The sequence below is a fragment of the Watersipora subatra genome, chromosome 3 (genome assembly GCF_963576615.1).
Source record: "Watersipora subatra chromosome 3, tzWatSuba1.1, whole genome shotgun sequence".
Lineage (NCBI taxonomy): Eukaryota > Metazoa > Bryozoa > Gymnolaemata > Cheilostomatida > Watersiporidae > Watersipora > Watersipora subatra.
Genome location: NC_088710.1, coordinates 34,653,268 through 34,680,623, shown reverse-complemented (window position 1 = coordinate 34,680,623; position 27,356 = coordinate 34,653,268). Strand labels below are relative to the sequence as shown.

At 35.9% G+C, this 27,356-nt stretch overlaps 3 protein-coding genes across 3 annotated transcripts in view; 2 read left to right on the top strand and 1 right to left on the bottom strand.

Moving 5' to 3' along the window:
* The window catches only part of LOC137391548 (metal cation symporter ZIP8-like), a 30,950-nt gene extending 24,517 nt beyond the window's left edge, over positions 1 to 6,433 (top strand). The window contains exons 7-11 of the mRNA XM_068078055.1: positions 527 to 553; positions 858 to 1,017; positions 2,340 to 2,420; positions 3,059 to 3,246; positions 6,288 to 6,433. Coding sequence (XP_067934156.1) covers positions 527 to 553; positions 858 to 1,017; positions 2,340 to 2,420; positions 3,059 to 3,246; positions 6,288 to 6,428 — 597 coding nt within the window. The 3' untranslated portion in view covers positions 6,429 to 6,433. The remainder of the gene's footprint in view (positions 1 to 526; positions 554 to 857; positions 1,018 to 2,339; positions 2,421 to 3,058; positions 3,247 to 6,287) is intronic.
* A 532-nt stretch (positions 6,434 to 6,965) lies between these two features.
* Positions 6,966 to 25,362, bottom strand: LOC137391549 (actin-like protein 6A). The gene is made up of 11 exons (XM_068078056.1): positions 25,222 to 25,362; positions 23,176 to 23,274; positions 21,925 to 22,071; positions 21,538 to 21,638; positions 21,141 to 21,333; positions 19,332 to 19,438; positions 13,513 to 13,664; positions 12,566 to 12,680; positions 10,493 to 10,576; positions 9,147 to 9,338; positions 6,966 to 7,177 (listed from the first exon to the last, which is right to left on the bottom strand). Exons 1-11 carry the CDS (start codon positions 25,244 to 25,246, stop codon positions 7,097 to 7,099), a joined length of 1,296 nt encoding a protein of 431 aa, XP_067934157.1. The 5' UTR covers positions 25,247 to 25,362; the 3' UTR covers positions 6,966 to 7,096.
* A 189-nt stretch (positions 25,363 to 25,551) lies between these two features.
* The window catches only part of LOC137392185 (dual serine/threonine and tyrosine protein kinase-like), a 35,711-nt gene continuing 33,906 nt past the window's right edge, over positions 25,552 to 27,356 (top strand). Inside the window, exon 1 of the mRNA XM_068078826.1 lies at positions 25,552 to 25,715. Coding sequence (XP_067934927.1) covers positions 25,586 to 25,715 — 130 coding nt within the window. The 5' untranslated portion in view covers positions 25,552 to 25,585. The remainder of the gene's footprint in view (positions 25,716 to 27,356) is intronic.

The following is a 27,356-nucleotide window of genomic DNA, read 5'->3' as shown; positions in this document are numbered from 1 at the left end:
TAAGGGTGCGGCTATTCTGTGGTTTTTTCTTTCACCGATAGCGTGCATCAACCGGAATCTCCGGTTAGTGAGCCTCTAGCAGGGAAAGAAAAAACGAAACAATGTCTAACGGTGTTGTTTCGTTAGGTATTGGGTTATTGAACGTCTGTTATTGTGGAACAGTGTCTAACGGTACTGTTCCGTTTTAACTAGCAAAGTTGCTGCCATGTTATAAATCACCGTCCTGAGTTCTGCGGCCTATACAAAGGTGTGGCCTATGTATTGTTTTATTATCATTTTTTGGAAAATAAAGCAGATGCGGCTTATATAGGGATGTGGTTTATAGTCCGAAAAGTATCGTACCTTTGAATTACACTACATCAGCATGCACACAAATGCAACTAGAAGTGTATCACACAAGGTGATATTTTATTGCAATTTTTTAGCTCTCTCAGTTTATCAGGTTTGCTATTGTCTCATGAAATCATTAATATATAATTTAAACATTGTGCTATGATTAATTATTCATTCCTTGCTCTCTTTTCAGACTTGTGAATCGCTTCTTGGTGATGAGGTAATGTGTATCGCTTGCCAGCTGGTAGCTGTCGCTATTTATGAGTTATCTTATTTTGAAATTAAAAAAACTTGATTGCTTTAGATCAGCATTTCTTGCTCTGCTTGATAGATCCTTGCGGTGGTTCTTATAGCACTTTTAGGGAGCTAGAAAGGAAAGCTTTGTTTTTCAGGCCTGAATTCTCGCTGGCTATATTAAACTAATTGCTCTGTCGTATTCACCGGGCTTCAGTTGCTTTCAAAACTGTTAACACAGTTATGTGTCTGCTTGACTGTTGAGCTTTGTGTTCAAACTAATCTGGCAGGATGCACCAGGAGACATCGAGCTATCTGGCCCAGGGAATGGTCATGCGAATGGAACAGAGACGTGCAAGCCGGCGAAGCCCAAGAAGCATGTTGCTACAGTTGCCTGGATGATTATATTTGGAGACGCATTTCACAACTTGCTTGATGGATTGTCAATAGGTAAGCAATGCTTCAAGTTTGATGTGCCTCGGCAAATTTTCCTTAAACCATAACTGCCATGAACAACTTTTATCATATTTACTAGGTAAATCAGACATGCTGATTCCGATTTTGTAATAAAAATAAAGATTAGGCCACTAACTTTCAGAGTAATGAAGAACTTTTTATAGCGTTTTAATATCGGTCTCGAAAACAACACGATCGGCATAACAAGCTCCGCCCTTAAATACTTGACGTAACCTAGCTTTTTAGGAACAGAAGTTACATAGGGATATTTAGACCGATTTAGAATAGAGATGGGTGTTTTAAAATCCATTAATATCTAAATTCAGCCTTAAAAATAATATCAGTCTTTTCTGAATGTTGTATAAATCAATGTACTCACATGTACTGATGTGAAGATGAAGAAGAGCCTCTGTCTTTCGTTATACTTCCTTATATCCTCCCCCATACTGCCTTACCTCCCTTACCTACCTGCCTTAGCTAATCTCCTAGCTTTACCCACTAGCTTTATCCAGCTTTATGCACTCACCGTAATTACCAAGACCACCTGTACTGCCTTGAGCTCAGACACCAATATAGCCTGAGCCTAACAAATCCCATAATACAACACTGAAAGGTAGATAAGCTATTTAGCATTGCATATTTAAAAAGCGCAATAACAACGCTAGCTCGTGATAAAACCGCGCTTTTTGAGCTCATTTTTCTCGGCGTCCAGCCCATTTAAACGTCATGTAACAAGCTGCGAGCAATTTTAAATAGTTTATATCCCTTTCATAAAAAACTGAAACTATTTTGCAGGCTGGATTTAGATAATAATGGGTTTTAAGACACCCATTTCTATTATTCTAAATCGGACTAAACATTCCCAACTTCCGTTTCTGAAAAAGCTAGGTTTCGTCACATATTTATGGGCGGAGCTTGTAATGCCGATTGGGTTGTTTTTGAAACGGATATTGAAACGCTTTAAAAAAGCCTAAATGACTTTGACGGTTAGTGGACTAATCTTTATTTTGAGTACAAAATCGGAATCAGCGTGTCTGATTTACCTAGAAAATACGATAAAAGTTGTTCGTGACAGTTATGGTTTAAAGGTTGACTTGTAACAAAGTTTACATTTTAGTTACTTGGTATCGAAATGTTCACCATGTCTTACTTTGCTGTGTTGTAGGTGCAAAATATGTAGAAATGTGATTACAAGCTCTTAAAAGCTCAAAATTGAAGCTTTGTGCCATTCGATTTGTGTTTAAACTGGTCCTACAACACAGTCGAGTCAGGCTACCTGTTATAACTACCATATTAAGAGTTGTCTACTCTTGTAGGTGCTGCATTCTCAAAGGACCTCCTGCTTGGTATCAGCATATGCATCGGTGTCCTCTGTGAAGAGTTGCCACACGAGCTAGGTGTGTGTATAGCCTATTCATGCTCAGCAAATCTGCCTTTTAATTATATTAATTTTACAGCCTGTTGCCTGATCGTTGGTTCATTGTGGAATGCTAGTAGACAAGCTGAGATATGTTATAATAGAAGGCTACTGTATTACCAAGTAATTTCTTGATGGCTTGAAAGTGTTCAGAATTATTGTGCAGCAAATTTAGGCATACAAGTAGATGAAATTAGCTTGAGTTCTTAGTTTATAGCCTTTGCTCACTGTATATGGGTCACATGATGCTTTTGCTGCAAGATTTTGGTTTGATAGTGAACCAGTTTCTGTCCTTCGTTTTTTCGTGACGTCATTTTATCGTTGTTGGCCATCTTTATAGACAATTTTATCGTTAAAAACATGAAGATTTTGCAATAAATTTTTGAAAACGATGCTTTTGTTTGCAATTTTTTTATTATAAAATCAAAACAACACCAAAAAGTTCTATTAAATAAAAGAAAAGCGATCATTTTCTACAAATATGGCGACTTTTTCGTGATCGAGCGCATGTGCAAACGGCTTGATGACATCAAAAATAGGATGAATAGTAAGTTATTTTGGTACAGATAAGCATTGTCTTGTATAATTGTATCAGTCTGACTCTGATCTTGTTTATAGGTGACTTTGCCATATTGCTGAATAGTGGCATGAGCAAGAAGAAGGCCCTTCTATTCAACTTCCTGTCAGCGTGCACGTGCTACGTTGGACTTGTCATCGGCATCACTCTGTCTGAGGTGACATATGCCACTCCATGGATTTTAGGAGTAGCTGGCGGCATGTTCCTGTACATCGCTCTGGCTGATATGGTACGTGTTAGGCTAAACCAAATGGCTGCTCGAGTATTGGTTAGGTCAAATGAAAAAGAAAATTAGATGAAATGCTGTAAATTGCCATATGAAAAGTTGTCTGTTCCGAAATAAGATAAGACAATTCATAATTGTACTCTTAGCAGCTAACATAATTATGTAGTTGTTTGTTGTATACTGTAAAACCTCAATTATCTCAACATATGAATATTCTGAAACATGTCATCAAGTTTAAGCTAACATTTGCCTCGACATACAAAGTTTTCAGCATGCATCTTACAGTTTCTCAAAGCATCGGGTTATCATATGTAATTCATTACATTATATGTACCCAGGTCTCCTCCAATAGTTTAGTTCTACTGCGCACTATATTAAACAGTATTTGATATTTTTCTTTTTCTAATTTCAAATTGTGGATCTCTTGAAAACCAGTGCAAGTAATAATTGTGGTGAGAAAATGAAGGTAATGATATTTTAGAACTAGAGCATTGAATATTAGAATAGCACGAGTGAACTTCTTTAAAACAAGTAACAACATCTCCGCAGCAACATTATAGTTATCCTGTGGAAGGAAGTGAATGAGATGCGAAGAACTAAAAGTCTGTGAGTCGATAGACTGGTCTTGATCATTAAAGATAAAATGTAAAGCGCATCAGAGATAACGACATTGTCGTATAAATCTATTATGTTAATTTAACCGATTTATAATAACAGAATAACAGATTTATATGATTTTACAGAATCAAAGGTATTCTTCAATTCACCCGTCTTGAATGCAAATTGTAAAGTGATGATAAAATAATATTTCTATTGATTATCACTATATTTATTTAGTTTCTTACATATAAATTGTCGTAAATCAAGTTGTTTTACAGTTGTAAATTATGCATTTGTTTTAATGCTTCGCGTAAGTAATTACCTAAAGTAAATCTTTTTACCTTTTGGAGCTGTGGGACGAATTCAACGGAATACAACATATTATTATGAAGAGTATTTGCTAACTTATGAGAGTTGACATCCGCAGTAAAAACAGGAATAAGATAATGTGATATGCCAAGATTTGATTGTAGTTTTGACTAGTTCTCTGAATGCATCCTTTTTTTATAATATACAGTAGTCGCTTCTACAACGTAAATAATCTGTTCCAGGAACGTTTACATTATAGGGATTTTATGTTATACAAACAGTGAAATATATGTTAATTGCCTAATCCGTTCCAAGATCTTTTTAAACTCACCCCCTTTGACCATACAAAAAAACTAGATTTGTTTGCATCGACAACTTGTCTCCTTTTTTCTGATCAATTTCACGGGTTTTTTAGAAGATGGTTGTGGTACTTTTACAATAAATTGATATGAGGTGAATCTCATGATGGATGATTTTTGTTTATTGGTGTTAGACTGTTTACCAATACTTAATTTCCGATATGAAACTTCACTGCCTTCATAGCACCGGCTGTGTTGCGGCGTATTCAACTTGTTTAAGTAGCCAGTAGTAATAGGCTTTTCAGAATTTCAGCTGATTTTGTACCAGCCAATTTGTGAAGTAATACTTTTCTTTTATTCCTTGCGTTATTACGATAAGCAGTTTAAATAAATGCAAATTTAGTTTTAAATTACTATTGTTGTACCACATCTATTAAACGCTCAGTCGTCATATACATATTTACTGATATTTGTACGGTTACGCTGTTCATACAGATTTACAGGTTTGAGAAGTTGTGCAGATTACAGCCTAGCCTGTCTTGACAAACTGTTGTTTTTGCGGAGTTATCCCCGTCGAGCGGGCGAACAAGACAACAGCTTGTCACAAGACGTACTGCACCTGATGCATCAGCTGCACTGAAAGGGAGTTGTTCTCTTCCGTCTATACGGCCATGTCGGTCGCTCCATTGGTAATCATAACGAATTTCCCGCAAAAATGTATGTAGAAAAAAATAAGATTGCAACGTTTAACCAGCGACCAGTCTCTGCGGTAAACTTTAGTAGAACTTGAGAACTTAGGCAACAACAGCGACTAAACATGCCGCTATTTGTGCGCTCAGTCAGTTTTATTTCTATTTTTGTATCAGTCAGTTTTATTTGTTCTTATGGATTTTATTTTCAATTTATTTTATTCTCAAGTTTTACTAAAGTTTACAACAGACACTGGTCTTTGGTTAAACGTTGTAATCTTATTTTTTTCTTCATAAATTTTTACGCGAAATCTGTTATGATTACCAATGGAGCGACTGCCATAACATTGCACATCCCTTTCAGTGCAGCTGATGCATCAGGTGCGATACGTTTTGTGACAAGCTGTTGTGTTGCTCGCCCGCTTGACGGGGGGACAACTCTGCAAAAACAACAGTTTGTCAAGCCAGGCTAATTATAGCCGCACAGCACTTTATCCTATTGATAGCTATTTCTGTTCAAAGGTTATTTTTATAAAATCAAGTTTTTCTGTAAAATTCAATTTTCATAAATACACAATCACAAGTTAATCACAACTCGAGGAAATGAACCCAATACTTTTGATATGTTACAGCATGAAGCTAATCAGTCAATTGCAAAGTTGTAAAACTACAGCATTTGCCTCCCAACATATATACTTTCAAGTTTAGGATTGACTTCTTTGATAACTTGAAGGATTTATATTGTATTGTATGTTTGACATGATTTTAATATAATTTGCAACCGATAATGCATTCCTAAATACAAGACACTTGTTTTTTCGAGCCTTGATGTAAGCCTACAATGCAATGAAGTTATCGTTGCTGCGATCGATCATTAGTACAAAATTTTTTGTTAATGTTCACTTTTAAAGAAATAAATCTATTCAACTGTCCTGTCCGCCCTCGCTGGACTTATCGTTGCCACCTTTTTAGCAAATTTCCATTCTGATTGTAACTGGTCATCGTTTGAGATGATCTGAAGCCTCCTTGAGGCAGTTGTAGTCTTTAGTGGTTAATGTAGCAGAGTAGTCTACCTGATTATGGGCTTATGGCGAAGCCTTTTCCTATGCATTGTTTGCTATGCAAGTTTCTTTTACTCATGTTGTAGATGCCGGAAATGAATAGAGCAGCCGAGGAACATAAGGACAAAGCTATCACAGTGTTCATTATACAGAATGCTGGCTTCCTCTGTGGATTTGGTATTATTCTACTCGTTTCATATTATGGGTCAAAGATCTCAATAAAATGAATAGGGAGTTTAGTTTGATAGTTGATAACGGTCATCATAGTCAGACATATCTTAAACTGATTCACTGCTCTGAGCAACTATGTCTTATTGATAAAACATTCCAGTGTGGACCAACATATACTATGGTTAGCTGTGTTCTCTTAATTCTTCCGTTTGTGAGATATTTAATGAATCTCATCTTCCTCTTTTTTTTCATTGAGTATTTTACATGAATTGATGGTACCTCAGCTGCATTTGCCTTCCTATACTCAATGTCTATGTAAACTACTGTTGAACTCTTCATGTGCCTATGCAATTACTGTCAGCTCACAATGGCAATGGTTTTAGATAGCTACCAAGCTACATGTATAATGTATGTTTAACATACCGTATTACTACTCTGTTGCTTTTGCGTTTTTCTTTTGTGAGAATGCATATTATTTATAATATCAGATAATTAGAGTCTTTGTTTTAGCCCAACCTCGATAATATGATCTGAGAAATTAATTAAACGCTGTACTTACTGTTTCGCTTTTTTGTGCATTTTTACACGTCAAATACAAGTTGACAAATTTTAGAATAGTTGATTATTATTATTATACATAGTAAATATACAGCTTATATACATGTAAAATGATGAAACGCCATTGTCGTTGTATATTTGGGCTAGTTGATATGATCTCATCAGGTCAAGGACACTTTTTATCAACGGTAGATTTGCCCTGCTCATCATACTCTTGTTTTGAGATCCACATCTGCTGGAATGAGCCCTAAAATAGAGTTAATATATATTCACAATGTACCCTTGGGATACAATTACCCTGTTATGTGATTTTTTTGCCTTAAGAAGTGGAACATGATTATTTTTCTACCTCACCATATGAATCTTATTTTACTATTTGAATTCAACAAAATTTTCACCCGAATTCAAATTTGGCAGTCGGTGTACTTATTACGTACATCGTAATAACAAAAAGGTCGAAATGCTGTTCGCCGCCAACATTTTCACAACGCCTGAAGGATACACAATGACCATTTTCTCTGAGTTCAGCATTTTTTCTGTGCAAAAAGGTTATATTTTCCCATTGAAATCAGTAGCAAAGTTGGAGTTGCAATCCTTTGCAACAGAAGATCAGTAGTCGGACAACTTCCCTTAACCTGCTAACAAAAATCCACTTTATTACCTATTAAACTGAAGAAGTTCAAGAACAGCATTGCTTGGGCTTCCTTGGTGAATTAGGTTGAAAAAAGTTTTCATGACGTCAGCTGAAAATTATAGGGAAAACGAAGCCGGAAACCGATAGGCAATCAAACATTAGTGATTAAAAGTTGAAGTTCAGTAAAATAATTGAAAACACATGGTAAAACCAATTATGTACAGCCCCCAAGGATAGGCGACAGCTATCATATGGGCGAGTTTAATGATCGAGCTCTGTTATGATTGTGCTAGTCTGGGTTTCGGAGCTACCACTATTCTCGCGGGGCGATTGCGTTGCCTTGTTAGGTTTTGGAAAACACGACTCGCTGTTATCGTGTCATTAGCTCATTCAGTCAGTAGGCCCCGCAATTCACAATAGCAAACCTTGAATTTCTACAATGTAGGGGTAATACCTAACTAACAAAATGGATCCATGGAAAATAAAACATTTCAAATTATCTACATTTACCAATGTTGAAATTGGTAGGTGTCGTAGTACATGCTTAACGTTAAATATAATTTACCCAAAATCACCCGAACAACGGCCTTTTTTCCTAGTTTTTGATTAATATTTTGCCACCCCTAATATAAAATGACTAAGTCTTTCATCATTGTCGCATGTTTTACCTGGCCAATAAAATGGAACAGCAGGCAAAGCTGTGGAATGTAGTTTTCATACTCAAAATCTAAATATAAAACCGAATTTGGGCTATTTTACGATTGCGACTATCAATATCGTGAATGCTTGTGAATGGCAACTGGCTGATCATAACGGTGACAAAATTGGGCAACTATATTTATTTGACAACAAAATGAAACCAACAGATCAGTAAAATAACCACTATTGTTCATAATATTTGTAAATTTACAAGGGGCTTTATTCTGCATATTTTTTGCTCAGGTGCCGTTTTCGGGTTCATCCCAACAGAGCTCGATCATTAAGCCTCGACCACATGATGCCCGTCGCCTATCCTTGTGTGGGCTGTATATCATTGGTAAAACTTAGCTTTAAGCATGTTTAGAACGTTAAATTCATTTAAGGTAAATTCAAAGTTTAAGTTATATGTATGTCTGTTTTGACGGTAAGAATTCCTGACAGTACGTACTGCACATAACACATTGTAATGTTACATTTTACTGCAGATCATAACAACTAAATATAATAAAGTTACTGTAGGTAGCTATAGTTACTAAGGTTAACATACTATTTTGTTACTAATTTTTAATATGTACAGTAATTAGATAAAAATTTGATGATTTTTACCGCGGATGTCTGCATTATATAATTACTATGGTTTCTATGCCCATCCATACGATTTTTCCACCCTACGATTTCAACCCTGGAATGGATTAAAGTCCGTATCCCGACAGTGCACTGTACAGCAAAGTCAACGTAAACATATAATCATGTGCCCTTTGAATATTACTGTACAATAATGTTCAAACACAAATTTCAAGAAAAGCTCAGCACCAAAATTGGTATTTGATTTAAGACAGAGGAAGTCTTGGGTTGTGAGAGTTCGATGAACCGCGAAACTTACGAGAGAGGCCAGAATAGACCCTCCTATCCAACAGCTAAACCTCCTCTCGGTGTTGCCAGGCAGTGTGGGTGGTACAACCAGCTTCAGCCTCATGTTAGGGGGAGTCTTTATTGTCAGATCTCTGTTGAGCCTTTCTGTGAAACCTTGTATTAGTGAGTTGCCTCCCGACACTATAACGCTGCTAAACAAGCCCTGTAAGAAATATGAAGAGCTAGTTTTGAGTTGGCCACCTGTCTGCTGAGAATATTGATCTGAGGGAAGAAGTGTCTCTGATTACCATTCTTATATTCTCATTCCTTTCAGATATCAGAAAACCAGACTAACGGCAATGTCATTTATGTTGATAGAGTGAGTTGACTAAAAATGACAAGTTGTTTTGAACAGGCAACTAATAATCATGGGTTTGATGCTTGACTCGAACCCATTAACAATCCGTGCAGACTGAAATGATGACTATTCTTTTGGCTAGAAATCAATTCAGTGCAACAATGTTAGACAGTAGTACACGTCTAGTGAAAACTCAACCGTGTTTGGAGTCTACAAGCAGTGCAAATCGCTGTTTATGAACTGCTGACTGACAATTCTCGGCAAAGGGAAATCTTTCTAGAATATTCTTAAAGTGTGTCTGGCATGGGGCGCTTAGCAGAGCCAACATAACACTAGTGGCCATTCCATGTGAAAAAGAACGGCAGTGTGAGTCATTACTCAAACTGGTTTAGCAGTATATAGCAGTATATTCGATAGCTGAAACAAGTACATCATACATTGACATACGAGTAGTGGAATTATCTACATTGTTACAATATCAAACAAGCCAAACAGCTCACAACCTTCCCAGCATGAATCACTCTATACCATTAGCAACTAGCTTGAAATTCAACAGTAGCCCTATAATTGCAATGGTATAATACATGTTCCATAACTTATGACTACAATCATTCCTTGTATGATAGCAATGGCATAATACATGTTCCAGAACTTATGACTACAATCATTCCTTGTATGATAGCAATGGCATAATACATGTTCCAGAACTTATGACTACAATCATTCCTTGTATGATAGCAATGGTATAATACATGTTCCATATCTTATGACTACAATCATTCCTTGTATGATAGCAATTGTATAATACATGTTCCATAACTTATGACTACAATCATTCCTTGCATAATAGCAACAATCCGACTTTGGGAAGTGTCTGTCAAACAAAAGCACTGTCATTATGCTCATGAGCGTGTATAACCATGCAATTTTACAAAGCAAGTCTACAAACAAGGCATGCATAAGCTAATAAGCATCACATGACCAGTTCATGTACAAACATAGATATGTGAGTAACTTACAGGTCTGATATCAATATCACACATTCCGACGCTAGTAGTTACCAAGTGACTCGCTCCCAGCATAGAGTTACCAGCTGGAATTCCCTGTAAGAAATAGAGGAGAATGAGGGAACATTTATCTACCATAGCTGTTTATGAAACGAGCAGTTTCACTCAAGATATGAAACAAACCAGAAACTGTCCAAAGGCTGAACAGACCGAGGTGGCAAGAATTACGCAAGTCATTAACCAAGTGCTCATTTAAACAATCACTGTGTTTACGTGATGCGCATAATTTGCAAATTTGAGCCAATCCGCAAACTATCCGCGTCATGGAAATGGCTTAAATCCGCAAGCTAAGCGAGTTTTGTGATCCGCAAAACTTTATCGAATTCATCTTGCTCGCGAATCATGGAAACGGCACTTGCGAATAATGCGCATTAGAATATTGATGGCTATTACATTATAAACATTTTCAGCCTTCAGTCATTTTTATTTCGATTTGCGCAGTCTCCAATGCCCAATGTTCCGAACGATTGCTGCTAAGCTTAGCGTGACAAGACTGCGTAGCTATTTATAGAGTCATTAACCCTTTCGCTGCCGTAGACACATTTATGCGTTTTTCTAGGGTCGACTGCCGTATACGCATTTTTGCGACTTTCCCAGCAATTGCGTTGTAATTGCTGGGATTGCTTCAACTTAATTTTATTATTCGTTGACAACATAACCCACAGTCTTTAAGACTTTTATGAAATTGACAGGGTTGTCCGAAGATTTCTTTATAAAATTAGTCTAAAACAATGAAGCAACTTTAAACTTTTGGTTTGAGAATTCCTTATCTAAAAATGAATATTTTTGAGTAAGTTTTGTTAAGTACCGCGCGAGTCAGAAAACAGGTGATTAGTTATGTTGATGACGTTATAGCCAGTTCAGATTTTTGTGATTATACAGATAATTAAAGTAGCAGCACTGTCTCCGATAGTGGTGAAAGTAAGAGTATTGTACAAGTAAGGAACATTGTGGAGGATCGCTTTAGCTCCGCATTGATCGTAGCTTCACATGGCTTTATCATCGCACAAAGTATAGATCCATTGAATTTTTGCATAGCACTTTTGGTTAAAATTTTGGCCAAATAAAATATGTAACAAAAATGTTCTAGATAGAGAATGAAATTGAAAAAATACTGTATACATATCATGAAGCAATATCGGCAATTTTCGGTAAAATGGCTGGCACTAGGCCGATAGCTGAATTTGTGCATGGTTGGCAATGAAAGGGTCAAGCTGTGGGTTAAATGCCATCCCAGCAGGTGTTCATGGAAACACTTAATGCGCAGCTTGCGCACAACTTCGAATTCGCATGATGTGAGTCATGGAAATATACACCATGTTTCCATGATGCGCAGTACTTTGGAGTTGCGCTCTCTTCGAATTATGGAAACGACGTTTTCGCACTGAAATCATTGGGCACTGATCAGTGCGAAGTCAGTGCAAATTCGCAACAAGGAAACGGCAACTGCACAGTGGCTGCGCATTGCTCTCTTGCTGTGGAGGCAGATTCATCGAGGGCCATTAACTAGTACAAAAGTTATCCCGCTTATTTGGTTTTTTCTATTCTTTCGATCTTCTTTCGCTTAAATTTAATTATGGTCTGCACCCACGAGGATGATGAGGCGATTACTTTCCTGGACTTTGTTATCGATACCAACAATTTTTGAAAAATAGGTGGCAAGTCCTAAAGTAACATTTAAATAATATGTTACTTGAAAAAATACTTATTAAAAATATATTAATTGCAAAAATTGTGTTAAGGTTTGTAAAACCTTGTGAATATGTATTGTAAATAAAAGTATAATGACGACAGAAGCATAAATAGACTGTTTCTGATGTTCGGTATCCATGATCGATTCCATGTCTCCATTTGGCGATTCGATTTATACAATTCCTCTTCTCTGGCTAATCTGCTGAAAACCACTGCGCAGCATGTAAATGTACAATCCCCTCAACTTTGGAGGGGCTGCATCGAAGTACTGCGCATCATGGAAACATAGTGATAGTGAATAATACTGAAGAAAGAGTGAGAAATGAGTCCTACCTTAATTGTGGAGGGGTCAAACAGCCCCTCGCATATGCTAAGCCGCTCTGCTCCCACATCAAAGTTATAGCCATTAGGTAGCTCATAATGGTAGGTGGGCAGCTGGTCCGCAGTGCTGCCAATATATATGTTGCTATGTATGCTAATAACGTGTACAGTCATACAGCTAATATATGTATATACAGTATACACTGATACTTGCACAGTCATACAGCTAATATATGTATATACAGTATACACTGATACTTGTACAGTCATATAGCTAATGCTAGTATATACAGTATACATTGATACTTGCACATATATACAGCAATATCAGTATATACAGAATACACTGACACTTGTACAGTCATACAGCTAATATCAGCATATACAGTATACCCTGACAATTATACAGTCATACAGCTAATATCAGCATACACAGTATACCCTGACAATTGTACAAATATACAGCTAATATCAGCATATACAGTATACCCTGACAATTGTACAGTCATACAGCTAATATCAGCATATACAGTATACCCTGACAATTGTACAGTCATACAGTTAATATCAGCATATACAGTATACACTGATACTTGTACAGTCATACAGCTAATATATGTATATATAATATACCCTGATACTTGTACAATCATACAGCTAATATATGTACATATAATATACCCTGATACTTGTACAGTCATACAGCTAATGCTAGTATATACAGTATACACTGATACTTACACAGTCATACAGCTAATGCTAGTATATACAGTATACACTGATACTTGTACAGTCATACAGCTAATGCTAGTATATACTGTATTTGATGACTCTTGTAGAGACGTACAGCTAATATCAATATCCCCCATGGCCAGCAGCCACACAAATCGATTGCTGATAGCAAAATGAATTGGCAAGAAAATCAGACAATTCTGAAGATTAGTAAAAGTAGTGCTTACTCTTGCTCGTATGGCTGGTCAGAGACTTGCAACACACTGGCAGAAAAGTCCTGCAGTACATCATAGATCATATATTTCTTGTATGACTCTGTTAAACATGGAAGTTTGGCCTTCTCTGTCCACTTGGCTGGCTTCCCTTCTTCCACAGCTTCCTGGCGAATGTATCAATTTTGGTGTTCAATTATTTGCGTACTGCGAGCTGCATGGTGCGGCTCGGCACACCATTAGCATATGGCCAAAAGTTGTGTGGTGCGGCTTTGGTAGACTTCGTACAAAAGGTTTCTGATTAATGAGTGGTTAATTATTTTGATATATACGTATACAGCAAAATAGAATCTAGCGTAGATCGAGATGTTCTTTTATTCGGCGATCACTGTGCTTACACACAGTGAAACGTCGACCTATGAAGTCAACCATTTCCTATATTTGTTTTTTTTATATTTAGAAATCAAAGTGTGCTGACGCAAACATTCATATCAGAATGCATAGTACTCTGTTCAAGTCATTTCAGAGCCAAAAACAATAATTAATACTTGAATTAATTACAGAAGGCAGCAAATCAAATATGCTAACAAAACTATGATGTAAAAACCAAAACTATAAATAAAATCTAAAATAGCAAATAAAGTAAAAGTAATAATCCATCAAAAAGAAGTCTTCACTGTGTCTAAACCTCAGAGACACACGAACATAAATTGTACACTCTAAGTATAAACTAGCTAGTGACCAAGTTTGCTGCCAGACTGAGTGACAGCAATACACAGCTTTGAGGGCAACCTACAGTTACTTCCACTTACTAACGACATAGTTCAAATACCTCAATTTATATATATATTTTGTGTTAATTATACGCTTTATTTTAAATTTTTAGCAGCGTTTCACTTTTACTTGAAAGATGAATACTTTGAAAAATTAGAGAAGTTGTAGGCTGGAATTGCTCAAATATTACAATGCATATAGAGGTGGCCCTTGTTCAAGGTTTGACTGTCTATATTTTTACACTACTAATGAGCCAATGCAGGGTAAAGACTAAAACAACTGCCCTTTAGCAGAGGAATTTGGGATCAAGTCTTGCCAGGGGTTACCTTTTTTTTACTAAACAGTGGATTCGCTTAAAACTTCACAGAAGTACATAATATACTCCACTAAAAAAATCTAATATACATTAGAAGGTTGTATGAATGAGGCACTTCAACTGTTGCTGAGCCCTGCAACTATCCAAAATGTGTAGATATTATTCAAGATGAAACCGCTGTAACACCAACTGGCAAAAATGTAAGAGTTCCCATCTTGTTACAAACCAGGCCGAGAGCATCAAAACTTGCCAATAGTGCAAGATTAGTAATGTAGCAATTCTTATATGTAATAATAGCAACCACATTCAGTAGATATGACACAAATGTATTTATACCATGGATTCCTATATTAGAGATATTACTATGTGTGGTTATCAGAAAACTGTGGGCTTCTTTTTAGGATATTTTCCTATAAAGTGTTTTGTAGATTGAAGTGCAAGAAATTAAAGAATTGTTTGTGAAATTTGATTAAGACTCCCCTCTGTTTCGGGAGCATGATACATGAGAGAAGGACGCAGCCTTAATATGGAACACTTCATGACGTTTAGTAATAAGAGGAACCAACTTTTTGTCAACTGTCAATATCTCCATGGATATATATATATATAGCAAAACCTCTGCTTGGTACAAATTGGTTTATATTGATGTACAAACAGTAAATCAAAATGCAAAAAAATATTGTGGTTCAATTGCAGTAACCTATCTGAGTAACAATCCTGAACACCGTTAAACCTTTCAAGTGGGTGCAGTAAAATGATTTGACTCCATTTTGATGGCGTGCCGCCTACAAAAGGTACATGACCTTGACATAAAAAATTTGGTGCCGTTTTAAAAACCAAAAGTTGGAGATGTATTATTTGGTGATGAGGATAATAGGAAAATGAAAGCTTATGTGTACAGAGGATCCTGGATCAGTGCTTATGTGTACATAGGGCCCACGATCAGTGCTTACGTATATAGGGTCCCCGATCAGGGTTTATATGTACATATGGTCTACAATCAGTGCTTATGTATACATAAGGTCCACGATCAGTGCTTGTGTACACATAAGGTCCACAATCAGTGCTTATGTACACATAAGGTCCATGATCAATATTTATGTACGCATAGGGTCCCCGATCAGTGTTTATGTACACATAAGGTCCATGATTAGTGCTTATGTACATATAAGGTCCATGATCAATGTTTATGTACACATAGGGTCCCCGATCAGTGTTTATGTACACATAAGGTCCACAATCAGTGCTTATGTACACATAAGGTCCACAATCAGTGCTTATGTACACATAAGGTCCATGATCAATGTTTATGTACACATAGGGTCCCCGATCAGTGTTTATGTACACATAAGGTCCATGATCAGTGCTTATGTGTACAATAGGGTCCTTGATCAGTTTCATAGTTGAATGGAGAATTGTCTTGCACAGCATTAATTATGATTTTGTGCCCTGCTGCTTCATTGTTCTTCATGCTGCATCACAGAATGTTTATAGATACAAACCATAGCTTATCATGACATTATCTCACTACGTAACCATTCTATGCAGTGCAGTTGACACCATTATATTTATGAATGCACTCTAGATTAGGCACTTACCTATTTACCAGCATGAGTAAATAGCAATGCCTAATCTGAGTACAATCATAGATGCACAGTATTAATTATATAAAACTTTTATCAGTAAAATAATTTTATGAGAAGTCTGTGTGTGATGTAGCATTACATGAAGGTTTTTTCACCACAGATGACATCCTTTAAGTAAACACCACAGCTTCATATCTTTATCATCACCTTCAGCTATGCACTGTTTGTCTCATTTATAGCAAGGTTACACCTGAATTTGCCTCTTGTTAATGATGGTTACTTTATTGGTTTAGACGGTGCAACGTTATTTAGTTCTATACATAGTCTTATATCGTGCATCTTCTAATGTTATACATAACTGAGGTAACATAACTAATAGCTTTACAACTATTAAATGAAATACAGTGTATTAATTTTAAAAAATGATTTTTGGCCCAATAATTGATAGTTTCAACTTATAAAGCAAACTTCATAACAGATTACCTTCATATGTGAAGGGTTGACACTAATCCTTGATACCAAGGTTATAATTGTTGCTTTACCACAAAAACATAACATGGAAATGTAGCCATGGCTATACGCAGGTATGAAACGAAGATAGATTGCGATAGAAATATGTGACAAAACTTATTCTAGTTCAAACTAACTGAATTTTAAACGAATTTAGCTTATACATAAATTTTTTATTATGTTTATATTTGGATGTTTCATATTAGATTTTTGCTATGTTTTGAGGAATTTTGAATGTTCTGAATGTTAACTTCAGGTCTTAAGTCAAATATTAATCCTAATTTTATATCATGTTGGAGAATTCGTGATGTCGAGGTGGTTGTAAGCAAAGGTCTAGTACTATAGCAAATAAAAAAGGAATCTAGTGATCACCTTGTTTGACGATAAATCATTTGATGTCGTGCGGCACTGAGCTGAATTGGCAAGTACAACTGTTCCTGTCCGTTATTTTTTGATGAGTCCTCTCACACACGTCAGTCAACCAGAATAGATCCATCAAAATTTCATAAATGCAAATTAACGGCTGGTTATCCATACGCAAAAACTGGAGACGCAAGCAAACAAAAAATAGATACAGGCGGAATATCTAAAATCATTCAGTTAAGACACCTTCCTGTTACATCTGATACCGCAACTCAAGGATTGGACAACAAACAACCAAGCAGATTGTAACCAGAAAAGTCTTTTAATGCCAACAGATATCCAATCATTATAGTTGACTCGAGTAAGGTTGACATGAAGACAGAGGAGTACAACCTATAAATGGATGGCAGCACAGCAACTGAAGTTTCCAATGCCAAACACGTCGGTTGGGGAAGTAGCGGAAGTAACAGAAACTCCTATGCAACCAAACACTTCAATCATGCTCAATTGGGTTCAACCAACCACAACTAATGCCCACATTTGATTAAACAATAGAGTTTTAACGATTACAATATTGATTATATTTGATCAAAATTGTGTAACGATTGCTTCAATAAGAATTAAGAGAAGAACGGCATATATGTTTTTAGCTCAGTTTTACACAATGGCCACACAAACTTTAGCTGCAAACTTGGTAAGCTTCAAATCAGTCGCCATATAACCAAGACTTTAGAGGTTGACTTCCACAACTATACAATTGATAGGTTAATAAGTAGAGTGTGGTTCTCCGTAGTAAACTACCTAATCTGTCCGCCACGATAAATATGATACAGTAATAAAAATAGAAATCAACTTGTCACTGAATACTGGTTATTGCTATACAATTAAAAGTAACTTGTGCACTGAGACTAAAGCATGTGTGTGGCTCCGAACATATTTTGTTTATGTTTACACTAGAGAATACAAACTACTACAATGCCTAAAACTAAACTTAAATGATGCCAATATCATTGATGTATGCTCGGCAATAATCCTTCTGCAGGAAAAACTATAAACTATACCCGAAAAAGATAAGCTCTCCGATGTCAAGATAATCCAACAGCCTTGACCTGCTGAGGTTCAGATACCTATTGAAGTTTTAAGGTTTCTAAGTTTTAAATCTATTATAACAGAAACTCGAGACAAACAGCAGCCATAAGCTGGGCTGGACTAAGGGTGAGGCAGTGTCTTACCTTTCAATTAGCAAGATTAAATCAATGAAAAGACGGCTTTTTTTAACAAATCTATCGTCTGTCAAAAAATTTAATGCTCCCTTGTAAGTCGTATTACGTCATACAAACCAATGACACAAAATAATGCCTGTGGGTTGAACACCTTAAATAAAAATAGTTTGCAAAGATATCCTAAAGCAATTAGGAAATGATAAAATATGTTCAAGATATGAAGCATGAGAAAACAGTCCACTTTTTTCCAAAGCAACAGCCAGGCTGCACATTACCGCATAGTTTATAACAAAGCAAAGTTTAACAAAGAAAAGCACTAGATATAGAAGCTCTCATTTTACCTGATCTTATCAACATTATCATATCTTTTTAGGCTTGTCTCAACTTCCACAAGTAGCTACGGGAAAGCATAATGAGGGAAAAAAAGAAAAAATGAAAAGAAATATGCCCTTAAGATGAACTTACCCAAAATGTTATTTGATTTTATCAGGAAGTATTGGTATTTTTCTATCATTTCCGATTGTTTCTGATGTTTGATGTACTCTGACTAGATGGTACAAGATTAAAATCGACAAAACTTGATCGCGGTTAAAATGATCAGAAGAAAGATATGTGCAAATGACGTCAATAATTATTAATGTTGTGACGGTTGATACCGGCTACTGCGTTCGAGTTGCAGTGTTACGAATCTCTACTCTGTCGGTCTCGTTGCAACTATAAACATCATAATCACACTTTCGCTTGATCTGAGCATTTTAAGAGCGAGCTTTTAACAAGTTTTGTCGATTTCAATCTTGAAACATCCGGGCAGTCAGGTCACCTCAAACATAAAAAACAATCGCACATGATCGACAAATACCAATACTTTCTGATAAAATTTATTAAAAATTTGCGCAAACCGAAACACAAACCAAAAGGAGAACAAATTTTGATTTGAAAATTGCAAAGATTTCTGTCGCACATCATTCAAAGGAGAGATGTAGTGATTTTGAGCTTATTGCTAAAAGAGGGAAGCGGTACGTGTCTTTGGTAAGTGTTCTAGTCAGAAAGAGAAGGACATACCTTGGAGGCGATCCTGTAGGGTGCCACAATATCAATATCATTTGCTTTAAAATATTTCTCACATTCCATTGTTATGAAGTTGCCAGCTAGTGGTGATTTTACAATGCCTGAAAGCGAGCAGACAACGATGACAATCTATAAACCGCAAACTACAACAATATGAAAGAGCAGACAACTGCAACTACCTGAAACAAAAGCGGACAACTATGATAACCTGAAAGAGAACAGTAAACAGATATTATGTATGTATAACAGATAAACTTGAAAATAGACTAACGCGATTTATCTTTCATCACTAAAAACATTGTGAACAAAAATTGATTTTTAACAATATAAAACCAAATTTCAAGGTTTAAAAATATGTCTTATACAGTACAAGCTCCTAAACATATACTTCCTATAACTTAAACTCCAGATAACGTAAAAGATTGGTGCAAAGTTTTTGCTTCGCATTACGAAAAAAATTCCATTAAGTGTCAAGTCGGGGCGAGTTCTTAAATTCGAGTTGAATGGTAACATATCTGGCTGCAAATATGAGAGCAAAAATTATGTACGTATAGTGTTGTATCTATTATACATAGAACCTCCATGATATTTTAGTTCATCGCAATAGATCGTCAGTTGTATTGACAATATGGAGAATAGGTAGCTGGGCAATTATTCATAAATACTCAGAGACGACCGATCGGCGCAAGTGCTACAGGGTTGTTCTACCAATCTGAATGTCATGAGTATCTGTGTATCATCGAAAGTTATCTTTTATCTCGACCGTGACCCCTGGACACAGATCAACGATGAACAGGTAGACACTACTCTTTTCACGGGAATTTTTTTTTTGTAGACATAAAATAGTTGTTATTAGTTTTACCTTGCAGAATAGGCACTGCTGTCTAAAAAAAACAAAAAGCTGTAAATAAGCATCGAAGATGTACGTATCCCATCAACTTGTTGTAAATTACCGCAGAGTCTTTAAAACCTGTAGGATTGATCAAAAAAAGGAAAAAAGTTGCTGATGCAAACTAATAATATTAGTTACGATACAGCCAACAAATTAGAAAGTTAACTTAGTTAAGTCTAGTTTCTTTCTTTTTGTATGGCTAAAGGGGTGAGTTTGAAAAGATCTTGCATTGGATTAGGCAATGTTCATGTATTTCACTGTTCGTATTTACATAAAATTCTTATAACGTAAACGTTCCTGGAACAAAATATTTACGTTATAGGAGCGCCTAGTGTACTTTGTTTTGCAGAAAGTTATATAAAGTCCAGACAAAAATGTATGCTGTTGGTACTGTGGAAAAATCATGGAGCGTATTGCCACTATAGTGGCTGATTCCTCAGCTATAACTGGAGAGCAATATTAGTACTACTTCCTAGGTTCCAGCGAATAGAAGTGCTCAACACCAGCACTACAACATTGTAGAGCTGTACTCAGTACAACAGTGTAGAGCTGTACTCAGTACAACACTGTAGGGCTGTACTCAGTACAACACTGTAGAGCTGTATTCAGTACTACACTGTAGAGCTGTATTCAGTACTACACTGTAGAGCTGTACTCAGTACAACACTGTAGAGCTGTATTCAGTACTACACTGTAGAGCTGTATTCAGTACTACACTGTAGAGCTGTATTCAGTACTACACTGTGAGGCCGTACTTAGTGTCATGTAAATGTTTTGAAGGATCAACTATAAGTGATGGTAAAGTTTTCGACTAATTGGGAGAGCATGGATATTTGGTGTGCTCATCAATGTTTTTTGCTACATGTATAAGCTGTATACGCATACATAGAATTAGGTAGCTAGCTGGTCACCTTGCTGAAGAACATAGCCATCAAAGACAGGTACAGCTGTAGTATATGTGGCTCCACTGTCCAAAACTAAGCCAGTTGTACGGCCATTCGAGAAGGCTGTAAGAACTGCAGTTTTACATAGGAAGAAGGCTGATATTCCAAATTTTTCAAACATTATCTCCGTCAATCTCTCTCGCTTTGATTTTGTGTTCCACTGTAATGAGAAAGAAGGCAATAAAATGTAAGCGAATCGCATAACTTAATGCGCAACAACAATGCTGGTGATATTCAGTTCAGATACACAAACTGGTGATATTCAGATACACAAACTAAACTTATGTTTTGAGACATAGAGTACCTATAGACGTAGATTATCAAAGGACATAGAGTGACACTGATAAACAAAGCGCGGACTTACTGATGCCTCTGACATAAGTACAGGATGTTCTTCAGACACAGACCGCAAGTGTTTCTTGTATGTGTAGTCTACTACCTTCTCAAACACATCCCAGTCTTCAACTGCAACATACAAACCTTTTCCTAACAAACAATTTGTGACGTTTTTCACGACACTTTACCCGTATCCGCTTGAAATGCCAAAATAAAAACAACTTCTACTTTCGAGGAGATCATTTTATACCACCCAATTCTGAAAAAGTTGATGATGACGATGATGAGTTAGACAAGTTTTGGAAAAACCAAAATATTCTGTATTCAACAAAATCAAGTTCCTAGTGGTAATTAGAAAGCTCAGTAGTAAAATGCAAGTGTAAAATTAAAGCCTAAAGACCATGTATGTACCCACCCATGCATTCTTTCATAAAGGTTGTCATCGCCATGCCATCTCGTGGAAGCCGAATATTATTTGTGTCGATCAGGTATTTCTTTGGCGAAGCGATCAGCGTCGATGAATCTTCTGTCTCCATCTTTTCAGCCTCCTCCTCTATAACCCCTGTCAGATCAGACTAGATACTTGGAGCATACAGCTATAACTTTATTTATAGCAATAAAACAATATTTCCCGAACAGTTAATAGATCTCAAAATAAGATGTTCTACCATGCAATATCCTGCTATGCGACGTGAACTAGAACTATGATTGTGTTGCAGCAATATATCAATTTTTAACTGTAATAGCGCTTCACTTCAGAAAACAAATTTAAATTTACTGTGACCTGTCTACCCATTTCGTGATATACTCAAACGTTGGTGCCTTGCCGTATCATTACTGCGGACACAATAGTTCATACGGCTAGATATATAGTCTTGCGTCAACATATCGGGCTGCTTCCGTAAGTGTAAAGCAGTTTGAAAACGAAGTTTTTGCAAGTTTCAATTGTATTTTATTCAAGTAAGCTTTAGAAAAGACCAAATTGAAAATTACATAGCAACAAACTTCATCAACTCTCCAAATATCGCTATGGTAATATAACATAGCTGATATGTATAGGCAGCAGAATATGATAAGAGTTGAAAATCTTAACGATGTGTACCTAAGACAATTACAGTGGGTTCAATAATAATGAAAACATGTCTATATTAATAGAAAGATTTACTTTATTAACTGATTATGGTTTATTTTATTGTTTATCATATTATATAATTATATCTATAAATGCAGCTTTTCAGCTTGAAGAGTTGGTCAGCTAAAAATAACAATGATAGCCTACATATTTGCTATTGACTCGCGTTACTGCAAGCACACAGAACAAGTAAAATTGTTCTTTCAAAAAAACTGAGCTAAAATAAATTTTCAAACTGATAACGGTTTTTCAAAACTTTGTCGCTGTCCTGGCTACTTTAAAATTTATGCATTCGCTGCACAAAGTTAACAGTTAACATTTCAACATTCACTCAACTATCAGATATGTCATAAGATCTACCAAATATATAATACCTATATCTAAACCCATATATATCTAAAATCATATACATCTAAGTTTTTTTTAAACTAGGCAAGCACAAGCAAAATCTCCAGAAGAATCGGTAACAATCAGAGGCCATATATGCTCTTCTGAGAAACGAGCCAGAAATAAAATCTATAGTAAGAAACTTGCCTATGGTGCTGGGAAACTCCACCTTCGGTGAATCCTCCCCTGCATAGCCGGCTCTCACAGAGAAGGATCCAAAGTCCATAACCAGTGCCCCCACTTCATCTGTAGAACATTAGATAAACATTTAAATTTAATCTGAAGAGTTAACTCCTTCCTCATGTTCAAATTTACTTGCATCATAGTTATTCTTGTGTGTAAAAACTTATACAAACCTACAGTATGATATACAAGACTCATTCATAACAGTGAATTCATTTATAAAAAATTCTATTTCAAGTAGTCTCATTTTTTTAAAGTTTGTACAATTTCTATTGATCACTCCCACCATTTTTCTTAGAGATAATATGGTCATGTGATCTTTTTTGAAGTTTTTAAAAATGACTGACCAAGATACATGCCTCACAACAGAGATAAGTTATCAAATATTTGGTGACTGAAGGGTGTAAACTCAGTGAGGTTTACAGGAAAGTGGTAAATGTTTATGCAGTTTATGATTAAGCAGTTTCAGCCAAACAATGTCTATAAATAGGCAATATTGTTTAGAGAAGGCAGGAAAGGTATTTATGAAGAGAGAGCTCAGGTTAACCAAACTCAACTCAGGTTTTTTGCAAGTTCATTATTAATATCAACTAATTATCAGTCTTAGAATTTTGAACCTTTGAGAGATGCAGAATATATTAGATTCCATCACATTTACAAAGCCGCGACGCTTTTGTAAGAACAACTCCAGAAAAAAGAAAGAGAGCCAAGATATCTATACTTTCAAGAGACTGACACTTGCCTTGTTAAGATTCCAGCTTAATTCAATCTGTAGTGATGTAGCATATCTACCAACTTTTACTGACAACTAGAAGTTATTATTTTGAAACCTCCTTTACCATTAAGTTTTTCCTAGTTTTTATTTTCGTTTAGGTCTTACGCACTCTTGGTTAAATAAGGATATAAAATGGACACTGTCAAACAGTCAAACCATTGTTAACTAGGCCACACTAGACGATATTCATAATTCTCTTTTAGCATCCACTAAATAATACTTTTCCATCATTATAATTTCTATTGTGTTGGCACAGTCATTGTGAGCATACGACCGACTAATTATGCGCTATTTGTCATACCCAACTATTGTTTTTCTCAAGTTGTCGACTTACAAATAAAATTATCTTAATGGTATCTCACATGGTTCATACAACTCCAGTTGTATTATATTCTAGCAAAAAAAACAACTCTGCAATTCCAACAAGTAGGTATAAAATTTTTATCACATTATTGGATACAGAAAACGACTGAATCAATAGCGCAAGAATATGTAGAAAACTGATGCTAGACCTTGACAAATCATTCAATCGCATTAGAAAGAATACCTTAAATTTACGAACAAAAAAAACTAGTCTTCCATATTGTACACCAGGTAACATTTATAGATTGTTTGTTGACAGTAAACACATTATTATAAAATAACTTAAGAGTTAAGAATGGGAAAACACACGAATGTAGCTAAACCAACCAAAAGCAGCCTCAGCTCATTATTTCTAACAAAAAACTCGCAGTAAGTAAAAAATTATACCTATTATTAGCTTGTAAAGCCAAAATAGAAAATGACATGAGGTTCTTAAAAATTGATTGTAGAACAGGTTAAAGGGGATACTACCGTAGATCGTATCAAAATATTGAATTTATTTTAATGAGCTTTATTAACAATTGCCCTTAGATAGGGTCACCTAGCTAAAAAAAAGAATATATTTGAACACTTCTAATTAATTATGAGTATCGTGCCCAAAATCAACATCTGAAAACGATGTTTACCTATTATTCGTTCAATCAGTAATAATTTCAACAACCAATATAACTTTTGCACATTCAACTAAGACATTGGCGAAAACGTCAAACAATTACTTGCGATAAGCCTATTTATTAGTTCGACTGTAGAATTTTAGGGAACAGCATGTTCTGAGCAGTTCGATCGAAAAAGTGGCCGGATAAGCTGGAATCATTACATACGAACTGGAACAGATACAAAGAAGCCTTCATATTAGTATCGTAATTACAAACCTCCACCATATACTCCGCCACTCATTTATGAAACTGTTTGCTATTCAATTATAGAGTTTATTAATCACTCACAATGATATTAAATCGACGAGGATTAAGCGGCTGAGCAAAAGCCGAATAATACATGCGCCTTCATTCGCTTAAACTCTTTTTATTGGCCAATTAGATATTTAGTACAAACATATAGTTACGGCCTTGACATTATCTAAGTCCTGAGTGTAAATCTTTTTTTCTCGACTCATATCTTGTCCTATTCAGTGACCGATCCATGCTCTTAGGCTATCTTAATTCCAACCCACTCTAGGGTTAATAGCACTTCTGCATGCCACGCGTGAGCAAGGCAGTTCGTTAATCCGACTTGAAAATGAGTATTTCAGCCCTTTTGAGAAGCGAAATAAACGTTTTCAATCAAGATGTCAGCAGGATTAGAGTTGTTTTATCTGAGACAGCTGACTTGTTTGAAGAAATTGAGGCTACAACTCAGTTGAGTGGTGGTAAGTGCTCATAAAGCTAATGTCACTAGACCACCTGGTTATGTGACACATATTTATTGTTCAACCAAATAGCTATAATAGTTGGGTCATCATTTATTCATAAATATTTGAATAATCCAATAGTTTTTATCTAAGTGTAAGACTTGGTAATATTCTTAGCTACTTTTAAACCATCAGATCCAAGTTATAAGACTAGTTATTTATGCAAAATATGCATCATTGAACACTCAAACACAGTCGCTTGTGATGGCTTAAAACTTTGTTATGAAATTCAGTGTTCTGGCTAATTTGAATTATGCGTTATCTTTTTATGTACCATTTCATGATGATGAACTAATGTCTTTGGGTGTTTTTGCTGCATCAATAAATGAAAAAATAGTATGACCTTATAGATTGTTTTGCTCGGATCTGGCTAAATGCTATTTACAGTAAGTCAACTCTATCATTCTCAATGTTTCAACTTCTCTTGCATCATAAAGGATTGACAAGTTTTTCGTAAGCTAGGCAAGTCGAATTTTGGCATTGCCGCTTCCAAGATCATTCATGTTCTCTTCAAGGTTGCGTATCTATGATAAGTTTTAATATCCAAAGCTTTTTCACATTTATTGTACTAGCTCATGAGCTATTTTCATAATTTCACACCTAAGATGAAAGTGATTAAAATCGCGCGCATGTGTGTGTAGGCATGATGTTATGATTTTCACTGAGTAAAGAGATTAAGGAAATGAGTCTGTGATGCCCTCTAGACGCGTGACACTCAAGTGTTGTGACAGAGGAAAACTGAAAACTACAGTTGCATCTGGTGTTTGCGGCAATGAAGTAGAAGCAGACATACATTTTTCTGCCGGTGTTGGCACAGGCTCCTCATGCATACACATTGTAATTCCTAACAAAAGCCTTGCTTAATATTCCACTCATTGCACTCACTTCCACCTTTGATATTTATTGATTTCCTGTGTTTGCGAATCATAGCTACAATAGCAAGTTTGCCTAAAGCCCAGAATCTTATATAATTTGGGCTATTAATTTTGAATAGACACTCTTCCAGTTTATCTCTATGTTGCTTGAGAAGCCACCCTAGCCGCAATACCGTGACACTCCGATTATCAATCCTGGACTCTGAAATTATCAATTCTCCCTTACAGTATCGATGATCAAAGTTTGGTCTATCTCCAATCCAGTTTTAACCAACTATTACTAGCTGCTAGTCATGTCGCTTATGATTCATACCTCATTGTAATCACTTAAATCGCTCCAGTCATTCAGTTGCCTAATCTGGCCTATAACGTTTCAATGTGAGGAAGGCTCCGTAGGAACTGCAGCAAATGAACAAGCGGTCCTTTCAGTCCATCATTGGCTGTATATCACAGAGCTGTAACAGTTATACAATCAGGTCTTAGCATTCTATACATTTGAATAACGTGAATAGATTAGAGTATGGCAACCACTGCGTTCCCAAGCTTTTAAAGGTTGTTATTCTTTCCAAGATACGGTTGCAGGCAGAGGTTTCTTAGAGCCATATTTTATAGGATCTTGCTAATTTCTGTGCCAGAAAATATACTATATACGTAGTAGGGACATATCATGATGGTTTCTCACTGAATTATGGTTTGAACAATTATTTTTTGCAGTTTATAATTA

What these genes read in the sequence shown, in the direction of transcription:
- LOC137391549 (XM_068078056.1), bottom strand. Translation starts at nt 25,246, where the DNA reads ATGAGTGGCGGAGTATATGGTGGAG. An exon ending in TGGCGGAGTATATGGTGGAG is followed by an intron (nt 23,275 to 25,221) that starts GTTTGTAATTAC and finishes AATGTTCTACAG; the next exon opens with ATGAAGTGGGGGCACTGGTT. An exon ending in GGAGTTTCCCAGCACCATAG is followed by an intron (nt 22,072 to 23,175) that starts GCAAGTTTCTTA and finishes CTGATCTGACAG; the next exon opens with GGGTTATAGAGGAGGAGGCT.